General features: G+C 38.8%; 1 protein-coding gene across 24 annotated transcripts in view; it reads left to right on the top strand.

The window, feature by feature from the left end:
• Positions 1-12,341, top strand: part of SNAP91 (synaptosome associated protein 91) — a 64,400-nt gene that overhangs the window by 15,847 nt on the left and 36,212 nt on the right. For all 24 annotated transcript variants that reach the window (XM_032104936.1, XM_032104935.1, XM_032104937.1 and 21 more), the window contains 7 exons: positions 3,482-3,624; positions 4,672-4,747; positions 6,573-6,675; positions 8,267-8,360; positions 9,524-9,635; positions 11,000-11,106; positions 12,265-12,306. In XM_032104936.1, coding sequence (XP_031960827.1) covers positions 3,482-3,624; positions 4,672-4,747; positions 6,573-6,675; positions 8,267-8,360; positions 9,524-9,635; positions 11,000-11,106; positions 12,265-12,306 — 677 coding nt within the window. The remainder of the gene's footprint in view (positions 1-3,481; positions 3,625-4,671; positions 4,748-6,572; positions 6,676-8,266; positions 8,361-9,523; positions 9,636-10,999; positions 11,107-12,264; positions 12,307-12,341) is intronic.

The following is a 12,341-nucleotide window of genomic DNA, read 5'->3' as shown; positions in this document are numbered from 1 at the left end:
ATATCAAAGTAAAATTATAATTTAAAAATGTATCTTTAATTGAAGAAGTCTTTAAAATAACAACTATGAAAATGTGAGGAGAGGGAATAGGAGAAGTCATGTGCTGTGATTTGGCAATTGTAATTTAGTCCCACAGTAAACTAATGGATTCAAATAAAGCATATATAGGTCTTCATTCTCCAATCACTTCTGTGAAAGTTGTGATAAAAGCACTTGCTGCTACTGCAGTACAATTCCTGATTTCTTACTGTGCTTGGAATTGGTATTTGAGCTTGGTGTCTGGGTTTGGGAATTAGGTGTCAGTGTACTGGATGCCTGCAGTAGCAGAAACTGCTTCAGGAAGGTACCTTTAATCCTTGTTTGCCCTACTTGTGTGTGCCTCAAATGGAATCAATTTTGCAAGATTGCTTCATATGGCTTCTGTTGAGTTGTTCTTCATCTGTTACTTCTTAATATTCCCTATTTTGTATTAACAAATGTACCTGTGACTTCCTTGGAAAACTAAGCTTTATTGTCTCTTTGTAAACTGTCCAACCCATAAATGTCTGAATCTGTGTGTTTTGAAGATGTAGTTTCTAGACTTTTTTTCCTGTATATGCTTTCTTTTTCCTTGTGTCTGTTCTTCCTTACCATGTTAAAGTAAATTAATTTTTCTGACTCTTATTTTAAAATTTAGCTTAGCCACCGAACTCTGCTGCTCAGTTTGTTAAAGTTAGCTGTGCTGGTGCTTCACTCCAGATGCTGATGGTTGCTGGTTAAGCTGAGACGCTGTGGTATTGGGGAAAGAAATCCAGGAAACTTGGATACCTTATCTTTGTGGTGTGACTAAACGGGAAACAGTTCTGCAAGAATTATCCCCCCACCCTCAATCTTCTTTTTCTGGCCTCAGATGACAAGTGACATCTTCATGCATGGTTTAATTCTTTTCTGTGCACTGAAAGTAGTAGATTTAATTTTAATCATGCCTCTCTATTTTGTACACTATAATTACTCATGTCCTAAAACATTCAGGGCTGCAGTCTGAGATGCTGTACCCTCCAGCATTTTGGAGAGGAGACAGGAATGACTGAGTGACTTCAGAAGCAGTGCTGTGGCATCATACAGCAGTGCCTTGTTGCCTCCATTGCCAAAATTTCTGTGGGTGAATTCCTCTGAGGTTTCATTATCTAAAGTGCACCGATGGAATACACAATTTATAGTGTCCCTCTTTCACAGAAATCTACATACTGAAGCCCAAGACGGAAAGCTTACAAATTTGATGCATTTCCTTATATTAATAAGACAAATGCTGTCACTTGCAGTAAAATCTCTGAGCAGGATAAACAGTGAGCAAGCCACTTGTGACTTGCTTCTAGGTTTTTACAAACCACTGTCTTCTGTAATGCATTAATCAGCAGTACAGAGTGAAAGATCATTGGCCTGTTTGTACAACAAGCTCAAGGAGAATTCTTAGAGCTCTGTGATCTTGAACTGTTGTCATTCAATAGCATGGCTTTACTACTATAATACTTGGTCTGCAGAATTTCCTCCTTCAAGGGTAGTATTGCTGAGGTTATAGTAATAAACACATTTCAGAAGGTGTTCTGCAAAAAACTCAAACCCAACATCCATAACCAAGACAACAAAATGCCATGACAACAAACATCTTCAATTCAAACTTAGCAAAAAGATCATAAAATTTTTTTCTCCTGTCTCATCCCAGAAAATCATTCCCCTGGCCTAAAACTGAAGGCAACTTGCAGCTTTTATGCCCATGCAATAGACAGTTTTATGTGCAAGCAAGCACTGTGTTTTTCCCAAGCTTGTGACTCTGAGCTAGAGGTTTCTTAGTAAGAAGTAAGTAAGTCTGTGTAATAGAAGGAAAAAACCCCATAAAGATTACGTGCTAGGATTTTAAAAAACACCCAAACCAACCAAACAAAACCTGAACTTTTGAATGCTTCTGCTGCAGCAGTGTGGGTTCTTTTACACACCAGGTGGGTCTCCGTATCTGATGTGACTCATTGATCTGTTTAGACAGACTTGACCTCTGGGCTTCTCCTGTCCTGCAAAGGCAGAATCAGTAGTTTAATGTTGAGCCTTGACTTTCCACTCTTGGCAGCATTAATGCTCTCCATTGCATGGGATTATGTAGGGGAGGGAAAGGAAGTCTGCAAAGTGGTGACCCTGCTGTCCTAGTGGATTGAACTCCTCTTGTAGACTCGCATAGTTTAGGTGTGCATGGATCAGTCATAAAATACCCTGTCTGCTTTTGAGGTAGAATATCTGTAATCACTGAAAGACTTGAATAGTTGGAGGAAAATTTCTAGTCTGGGGGTGGGGAAGAAATCATTAACAATGATTCCTCTGAGGAAAAGTAAAAGGCGAGTATTTTCATTTCAGATAATGCTTAGTCTAGTAGTTAAACTTTTAAATTTTTCCTGCTTAGGCCTTCAAACTTTAAGCCTCGGCCCTACAATTAGATCTGTGTTTGGTGCTCTTGTTGTTGCATAAAGTTGTCTCCTGAAGTCTTCCTAGGGCTGTATGTGGCATCACACGGGTTTTGGTCATGCAGTTGCAGTATGCAGTATGCAGTTTCCAGCTGTGTCTCAAAAATAGGTGATAGCTTGTAGAAGGTAATTGCTGGCTGCCTAACTGGAGTCGGTAGATGACAGGTGATGTAGTAAATCACAGACCCTATCAGTAGATGTGGGATATAGAGGATAGTGGAAAGCTTACTGCCCTACTGTTTATGATTTAACTGCTTACCTTAATTTCATGCACTCTTCTGTGCAAGTTTACATCTTCTTAATGTCCAGGACACCAAGCTGTATGTTACTGTTCCCTAAGACAGTCTAATGCCTTATTTCTTCTACGTAAGGTGCAGTTGCTTCAGTATAAACTAATGTCATTCCTGGTGTTCTTTCTCACTGTTGAGGAGGTCTTAATGCATGCCTGAATGCACTCTTCTGCTTTCTGGGTCTGTAGAAACTCTAGGAGGTGTGCTGGAGCTTGCTGATTAAAACAACCTCTGAGTGATGACTAGGGTATCTGTTTCTGGAGATACCTCTTTTTGCTGATGTGACTGGGTTCAGTGTGCTTGACATGTTACCTGTAAGTGAAGAATTCAGTTGTACTTATTCCTCTAACCCAGAGGTAACAAACTGTGACAATTAACTTAAAAACCTGCAAACAGTAAAGTCATACGATGATGTGCACCCTAACTTCATCTGGGATAAAGATGGAGAAACGTTTGGTCATAGCTCAGGACAGAATTGTTGGATGAAAGAATTAGACCACTGTTGCTGTCAGCATGTACTAATATAATTTCAGTTTGGGTTTTTTTTGGTTTTGTTTCTTTTCTTTAAATGTGGAATGTAGTCACTGAACTTCCTATTGTCACAACCACGGCCTGCAGCCTGGTGGGCTGAGAACTGGTCCATGCTGCAGACTTTCTGTCATATTTTTAGCACCTAATGCCTTCCTTTTCTCTCTCCTACAGACTTGATCCAAGCAACTAACGAAACAAATGTGAATATCCCTCAGATGGCTGATACGCTTTTTGAGCGAGCAACGAACAGTAGCTGGGTGGTCGTATTCAAAGCCTTAGTCACCACACATCATCTAATGGTCCATGGCAATGAGGTATGTGTTAACAGCTCTCGCAAGGCCACATTGGCACTGAACACACTCCAAGCCAAAAGTGTTAGTAGTGCAGAGGCATCTTGTCTGAACCAGTAAGGACCTGAGAACAAAGGGCAAGAATGACTCTTGATGAAAACTTACCTTCAGCAACAGAGTTGGACTGGTTTTCTGTCTCTCCATTTATAAAACCATAACATAAGACCAAGATGCAGCCTGTGCCAGGATGCTGACAATTTTTGCACTGAATGTGAAAACAGAGCTAAACAGGATTAAACACTACCTGTGATTTTTTGACTGAGGTCAGAGTTGGTGTTCTGGCACGTGTATACTGCCATCCAAATAGTTGTTTTTTCTGCATAAATGTTAAAATCTTTCTAGAGCTGTAAATTCAACTTTAGCCTTTTGGATCAAGTTCTCCTTATCCTTGCTTTTCATTGACCTGAATGGGCACATATGTTTGCATAAAAGGAGACAGCATGTTTAAAGAATTTCAGTATGACTGTGAAACAATTCCTCCCTGCTGTATATAAAGTGTTTTCATGCAATGAACTTCTCACAGTGTAAGTTTTTACTCCTATTTTTCCATTCCAAGTTTTGGTCAACATTCTTATCTGATTTCTCTGTTTCAGGCTGTTAGTCCCTGTATTTGATGGGGGGCCTTGCTTGTTATTAAAACAGGCCTTCAGCTTGGCTGAAACAGAGGGCTGATGGATTGAGAAGTCTGGGACTAGCCTGGATATGTGCTTTGTAAGCAGATAAATTTTTGCTCCCTCAAATCCCTGAGCATTAAACATTTCTATTGCTCCTTTTGCAATGTATTTTGTATTTTGCACATAATCTATTTTTTATATATACAGTAGAACATTTACTAGAGATTCTAACTAAAAGTAGTTAATCTGAATGGACAAAAAAAAGTTTTGAGGAAGGTATTGCAGGCTAAGACAAAAACCAGTGATTTCATGTTGTATGCTGAAAGTAATCATGCTTCTAGAAGGTACAAAACCTTCAGATGCAGCATGTGATAAGAAAAATGACTTTGTGTTGCAGAGATTTATTCAGTACCTGGCATCTAGAAACACATTGTTCAATCTCAGCAATTTTCTGGACAAAAGTGGATCTCATGGTAAGCCTACTTATGTCTGTAATCTCAGCAAGATTTTAAATAAGATACTATTGTTAATTTGCTCCTTTGTTCTTAAGATGTAAATAATATTAAAATGTGCTACTGCAGACTTTTTATAAGTACTTAATAAATACAGGAGCACAAGTGAACTGCTGAACAAATTCAGAACAATATTTCTCATCTCCTGCAATATTTTTACTCAAAAGGTGAAGCTGTACAAATCCTTCAAGTGCTGGTTGAAATCTGGGCTGGGTCAGCTATCTCCTTAGCTCTTATGGGTGTTAAAAGTTGAAATGGATAATTTTCCATTTAGTTTTTTGGGTTTTACTCAGTCTTAAATAGTGATTCAGTTGCCTGGGGACACTGTGCTTTTTAGGCATTATCTGTAACTGCTTAGTGGTAGGGCTGTTGGCACCAGAAGAACTGTTGGTTTTGATTTGATTTGAGTCATGAATTTAGAAAGGTCTAGGCAGAAATTAAGGACTTGTTCCCTCTGAATCTTACAAAGCCTGCTTTTCTACTTTTCATGCTGGAATTATTAGTGGATTTTCCTGTGCCTCCAATTAACAGAGGAAAAGCTTGTTTCATGGTAGCTCTACCAGAAAAGAGGGAAAATATAATTCTTCAGCTGTCAGAGAATATTTGTAGATTGTATGCATACTACAGGAATGCTACAATAATGGGAAAATTCAAAGCAATGCCACATTACTTCATCTCTTGATGTAGACATGTGATGCCAAAAAAACTTTAGCGTCTTTTAGACATGGTAACAGGGCAGGAACAAAGCTAAACAAATACTAAGAGTGTGTTCATCTAAGCAAAACATGATATATGTGTGTATATATATATATATATATATGCTCAAAGACACTGGTATTTGGCAGCAATTAATTCTGTTAAATTCATGCATTTGTGTTCTTCACTACTTTCTTTAAACTTGAATTGCCATTTCATAGATAATACATGGTATGTCATAGATAATGAGGCATCAGATTTGGTAGTGTTTTGCCTGAGTTGGCAGGGTTACTTAATGGTGAGAGATATTAAGGGAGAATATAGTCAATGACTGAATTGAGAGGTGTGGATTTTTAGAAAGGTAACAAAAAGGGACCCGAATCGAAGAGGAAGATGAGTTGCCTTCTGCACACATCTCTGTGGCTTAGAGGAAGAAACACTGCTGGACAGGCTGTAAAACTAACTGCTCAGATATCATAGGTTTAAAGGGCACTGAAGCTTGAGGTGCCTTGTACGGTATTATGTGCCTTGAGGATTTCTGATTTAACAGTTCAAGGAAGGCACTAGTCTCTGTGGATTCCATCATAATTTCTTTGTTCTGGTAAACCTAGTCAGGGGAATTTTGAAGGTCCATGTAAGAGTCAGAGTGACTAATATACATAAAATAAAAAGTGTTTAAGTTGAACTTGAGCTTTATCTTGGAAGTCCAAGAACTGTACCAGTTCAGTACAAACTTTTTGCTAAATTGGTATTTTTCCCTGTTAAGAGAGGGGTAACTTTTTTGCCATGAAGTAATATTACCCCATAACTATGTAGAGACCTCTATCAGGTTTCCCCAGGAACCATGCCACTGGTGCATTGCATGAATCTGTTGGAAGTAGAGGACAGTGGTAGTTTGTTTTGGTGAACCACTACTGGTTTTTCTTCAGAAGCTGAAAGATGTCTTGTGCTGCCTGTTCTGTATGTGAAGCTGCATAGTGTAACAGAAATCACACAATCTTGGGGTCTGGCAGCTGTGTATTATCATTTACTAAAGAACTTCCAAACAAGCATGACAATCAAATGTAAAATTCGTAACTGTTTTTTGCAGGTTATGACATGTCCACCTTTATAAGGCGTTATAGTAGATACTTGAATGAAAAAGCATTTTCCTACAGACAAATGGCGTTTGACTTTGCAAGAGTGAAGAAAGGGTAAGCGAAGTTTAGATACGTAAATTAATAGGGTTGCCTGACCCATGAAAATCTTATTTGTGGCATTACACTTAATTTTAGTTTCTCAGTGACTTTGTTGTTATATGCTTTGTGTAGCTACAACAAAAAACCTGATTTTTGAAGTACTTGTAATTGGTTAAAAATTGCCCAAAGAGGATAGGAAATACTGGGTGGTAAGGCAAATATGGAAGTAGGTGCCTTGCCAAACTGGGAGCTTTTAGTGCTAGCTTTAAATCTGACCCTAATTAAATTTTGCAGCAGTGAGGCTGTGTTTAGGATTTGGAGAAGGAAACACTCTAAAACTATGTTTAGGATGTTTCATTACTCTCCAGACACTTGCCCTAAGAAAGGTGGCTGATTGCAAACAAAGCCTGAAGTGAACACCTGAAGTTCTTAGCAGGCAACAGAGGAAACAGTTACAAACTGAACAAAATAACATTGCAAACTGCTTGCTTTATTTCCCACAAGAACTGTGTCAAAAAAAAAAAAAAAAAAAAAAAAAAAGGTTAACCCAGCCCAGAGTAGTATGTTGGTATTTATGAGAACATTTTTCTGGTCTCTGACTCTGCTAGCTGGGACTTTACGGGCTCTAGATTGTCTCTTGAAGCACAGATGACACAGCAAGTGGCTTAACACCCACTGAAGGTGCAGCTTAATTGACTGCATATTAAAGATGCTCCTGCTAATCATGAGTTGCATACAGGATCCTTCTGGCAGTTCTGGTGTGTTCTGCAGCTTGGGATTCTGACCTGTTGATGCAGGCATCAGTACCAGGCTGCTCTCTCCTGCTTCTCAAACAGCCAGAAAGTGTAAGGCCTACTGTGGCAGCTTTGCTGTGTAGGTGGATGCCATTCCCTTAGTGGGGATCATATGAGTTTGCTCTTGCACACTTGATGTTAAATAAAGGTAAGTTTGGGCTGCTGGGGGTCCTACTGTTCCTGTCTTTCTGTAAATTCCTGGAAAGGCTTTCTATGCCTGTTATTTCTGGTGCTCAGAACAAGGTGCTGCCTCAGAGTATAGCATAAAATAAGTAAGAGTATGTATGCATTTCCAGTCTGCATATGTACACCTGTCTGCAGCCAGAACAGGGCAATACATAACCATGGTTTTGCAGGTTTGTCATAATCAGAGGTAAAAATGACCATGCTTGAAGACTGCTATGAGACTATGGATGACTCTTAAGAAATGCTACACATCCATGGACGGGTCAGCAATGAGTTGTCATTAGTTACTCATAATAAAATTTGTGCACAAAGTGTATCAGTCTAAGTACTTCTGTGGTAGTATTTCTAGTTAGTAATTTAAGCTCCCAGTGTCATCTTTCCATAAAGAGATCAATCTCTTGTGTTCATTACTCTAACACAAAACCTTTCCTCACCTGCTGTCAGAAAGGGTGGCTGGATGAAGTATGCTCTCATGATGACATGAGAAGAAGGAGAATCAGACTGTGCTTTTGAAATGGTTTAAAATGAGTTATAGGTGCTTCAAGCATAAATTTTAGACAACAGATCAGTTTTGGGGAAGGGAGAGAGGAAACAGCATGGTTTCTAATCTGTATTCCCTCTTGCAGAGCGGAAGGTGTAATGAGAACAATGGCTCCTGAAAAGCTGCTGAAGAGTATGCCAATATTACAGGAACAAATTGATGCACTACTTGAATTTGATGTATGTATTGAAGCTGACCTAGCATTAACACTGGGCAGTTACTTATAAATGATTCATTATAATGAGCACATTTCACCTTGTAGGTAATGCTTTACTCATCATCCCTTATGGAGGGCCAAAAAAATCCCCTTTTCAGTGTCCCACTGAGGTATTGTGGCCAAAGAATGCCCCTTGCCCATATGTATGAAATGTAAAGATTGCACTTTTGGTTTTGTAGAGAGGGAACTTGGAGTTTCATCTTCTGCATCAGTGAGGGGGAAGAAATGGACAAAACAAGGAGACTGAAAACTCTCTTTTCTGTCTTTGGCAACCAGCTTCTTTTGGGGGGAGGGAAAAGCCCATTACAATACCACATGAACACTGTTTGACTTCCTCAAAATCTTCATCTTGTTTTCAGCTGTGAACTAAATTGGCTAAAGTTTCGTCTAGGCTGTTCTTATAAATAAGTGTATGCAATATATTTATCATGTCATGAATGCTGATGGGATTGTTTATTTGACCTAAGGATAAAAACAGAAATCATTTGTTGTGGGAGGCACAGTGTGACATTTCAAAGAGGTTTTTGAAGGAATTGCTTCTTCTGTTGGTGGGCAGCGAGATACACTTTGAGGTGGAAGGCAGAGCCTACTCCAGCTCTCAGAGGAAAGGCTTAGAAGTACATGTCTCACAATGTGCTTTCCATTCCTTAAATGGCATAGGAATTGTGATAGTGCTCTCAGGAGATATTTTTAAGAAAAGAAAGACCTTTTAATAAATGAGCACATATTTCTTTCCTAAGTTGATGTGAGAAAGGATCTTGACATCATTAATCCAAATACATTATCTCATAGAATATTAAGTTTTTGTTAAGCTCTGCTGTAAACTGACATCTTTTGTCCATTTCATTAAAACCATTAATAGCATCTCTGCCTTCCTCTTCTTCGTGATAAGTGAAGGAGACAAGACTAAGATGTTGCTGTGGATACTCCTCTCCTGTAGAGGATTGTTTTGGAGTGATGAGGAAAGCAGTCCTTGATCTGCTAACGAAAGCTTTTGTTTAGTGTCTTAGCATGAAAACTTCAGTGCTTGGTTCTGTCTGTGACAGCACCAAATACCTGGTGTAAGCTGAAATGTTTGATTGCATTTGATGCTTGTTTTGTAAATAACTGGTATTTTATTTGTAGGTTCATCCAAATGAACTGACAAATGGTGTCATAAATGCTGCATTCATGCTTCTGTTTAAAGATCTCATCAAACTTTTTGCTTGCTACAATGATGGGGTTATTAACTTACTAGGTAAGTAACCTGGCTTGTATCTCACATACCATAAGCGAGTGAAGAATCAGTTTCAGGTCTGCTTCAGTTTTTTTACTTAACTTCCATTAAAGCTACATTTATCTTGACTGTTCTAGTCTGATTTTAGAGAAAATTTTAAGCTGCACCCTCTTACATTATTGTTCATCTGAGGCTGGATCATCACATGCCCTTAAAAGTGTGTAGATGCTTACTTTAAAGACACTGACTCTCTGTGCTTAAAGAAGTGTACTGTGCTGTGTGAGCATGCATAATATGTCCCGCAAGGTTAGACGCTTTTGCATTTTTAAGATGCCCACATTCTTCTGTTATATATCACAGAATCAATTAGGTTTGAAAAGACCTTTGAGATCATTGAGTCCAACTTGTGACCAAACACCACCTTATTACCTAGACCATGGCACTGAGTGCCATATCCAGTTTTTCCTTAAACACCTCCAGGGACAGTGACTCCATCACCTCCTTGGGCGGCCCATTCCAATGTCTAATCGCCCTTCCTGTGAAGAAATTCTTCTTAATGCCCAACCTAAACTTTCCCTGACACAGTTTATGACTCTGTCCTCTTGTCCTGTTGCTGGTTGCCTGGGAGAAGACACCAACCCTCACCTGGCTATAACTTCCTTTCAGGTAGTTGTAGAGAGTGATAATGTTATGTGGTAGCCTTGTATGAAGTAATACACTCCTGAATAACATTCCTGATCTGCCTGAAAGCATGACTTCCAAAATTGGATCCCCTCCAGAACCCTACCTACCCTCAGCCTACAAAGTGTAAAGGAGGCTATGAGCATGTTCTGAAGCTCAGGCAGCCTGGTGTGATCACCAGCATAACACAATGGGTTGGGCATAAAAATTCAATTGAAATTTCACTGTCTACTGCTGCTTAAAGCTTAAGTTCAGGTTGAAATATGTGGCAGCTGTGTTTAATAATGGACACAGATGGACCTTAGAGAGCTACTTCAGTGAAAAAGTGCAGTTCTTTTGAGTGAAGACAATTTGGAGAGGACATATATTAATATATGTTTAAGTATCCTTAATTATTTTGAACTCTAAGTTGGGTACCTACTTCATCTGCTTACTTTCTAGTCTTTAAAAAAGTGGTTGACATCACACACAATGCTGTGGCTAGTTGGGGTTCAATTTGATGGTCTATATAATTCTTTAGCAGCTCAGCAAGCCCAGCTTCTAAATTATAGTAGGCAAGAGGGATGCCACTAGATTAATGTCCAAGCAGTAAATGTTAATGTAGTGTCATATTCTTGAAAGGTGATTCTTCTGAAGACTAGAGTTGCAGATGTAAGACCATATGTGAGACATTCTAACTGAAATTTACTGCATTATTTCTTTAGAGAAATTTTTTGAAATGAAAAAGGGGCAATGTAAAGATGCTCTTGAAATCTACAAACGATTTCTAACTCGAATGACCAGGGTATCAGAGTTTCTTAAAGTTGCAGAGGTAAGTGGCTTTCAGTCTTCTGGAGTCTGGCACTTAAGTACTTGGTGATTTTTTTTTTTTTAGCACCAATGTAAAGTATTAATTGCACTTGTTAAGCATCTGTCTCAGTGCGTATAAACGGATCTGGATCTTGGATCTGCTTGTTCAGGTCCTGTAGTTAAGCCCTGCTTAAGACTTCTACATGGCTCTGTGGTGCAGCCAAACTCAACTTTCCTGGTTAGATTAATAGATGACATGACTTCAAATGTACCAGTATTTCTGAGAAATGCTGTAATAAATGCATACTTCTAGGACAGGTTTGAATATTAGAGGAAGATACAGCAATTGGGAATAAAAACATGCAGATTTTTAAAATCTGTTTTTTTAGTTTTTGCAGCCAACATTAGGTTAACTGTAATGTGAGATTTTCCTGGTTTTGTTCCTTGTTATCATCCTCTTATGTGGATAATAGGAATATTACATGGTTAATTAACTCCTTTGCTGGGTTCTCATTTGTGGTAGTTGGCTCTTTGGCACAGGGTGCACATTTTCCACGTTTCATACTTCATTATAACGGACAGCAGTAATGAGCTTAATAAAAAGTTTGTTTCTTTGCTAATTCACTTGTCTGTGGAGAAGCCTAATAGACTCCCTAATGACTTGTAATGTCAGATATGAATATTGAACTTGAGGGAGTAAAGTACTTTAGGGACATAGGTCAGCTTTTCTGGACAGGGGTTATAGTGACTCTGCTTCAGGATTACAAGGTGCACAGGAGCTTGCTGCTCTGCTGCAAAAGCTGAACTAGCAGTCACTCTGAAGAACCATAGTGAAGCAACAGGGCAATTAATAGAAGATTGCAGACTTAGACTTAACTTCCTGTCCTCTGAGACAATGGTATATGACCAGTGTATTTCAGTATAGAGTATGAATTTCACATGTGGGAAATCCTGCTCCATGTTGTTATCCTTTTATTTTAAATGGATTTTTAATTTGTGGGGAAAAAAACCAAAAACCTGCTGCAGGTTATGGAAGGTAGCTGCTGGAAAGATAGACATCTGCTTTCTAACTTTGTAGTATTTTTCTAAAGACAGAGTGCATTATAGCTTGAAGAAAATTAATGCCTGCTGCAGTGGAATAATGCACTTAGGTTTTACCTTTAATCTTTTATCTCCACAGCAAGTTGGGATTGACAAAGGTGATATACCTGATCTTACACAGGTAAGCTTTTCTTGCAGTCTTTTTGGATTTGTGTA

Source organism: Corvus moneduloides, chromosome 3, assembly GCF_009650955.1.
Source record: "Corvus moneduloides isolate bCorMon1 chromosome 3, bCorMon1.pri, whole genome shotgun sequence".
Lineage (NCBI taxonomy): Eukaryota > Metazoa > Chordata > Aves > Passeriformes > Corvidae > Corvus > Corvus moneduloides.
Note: the sequence above shows the minus strand (reverse complement) of the source record. Positions and strands in the feature narration are given on the sequence as shown.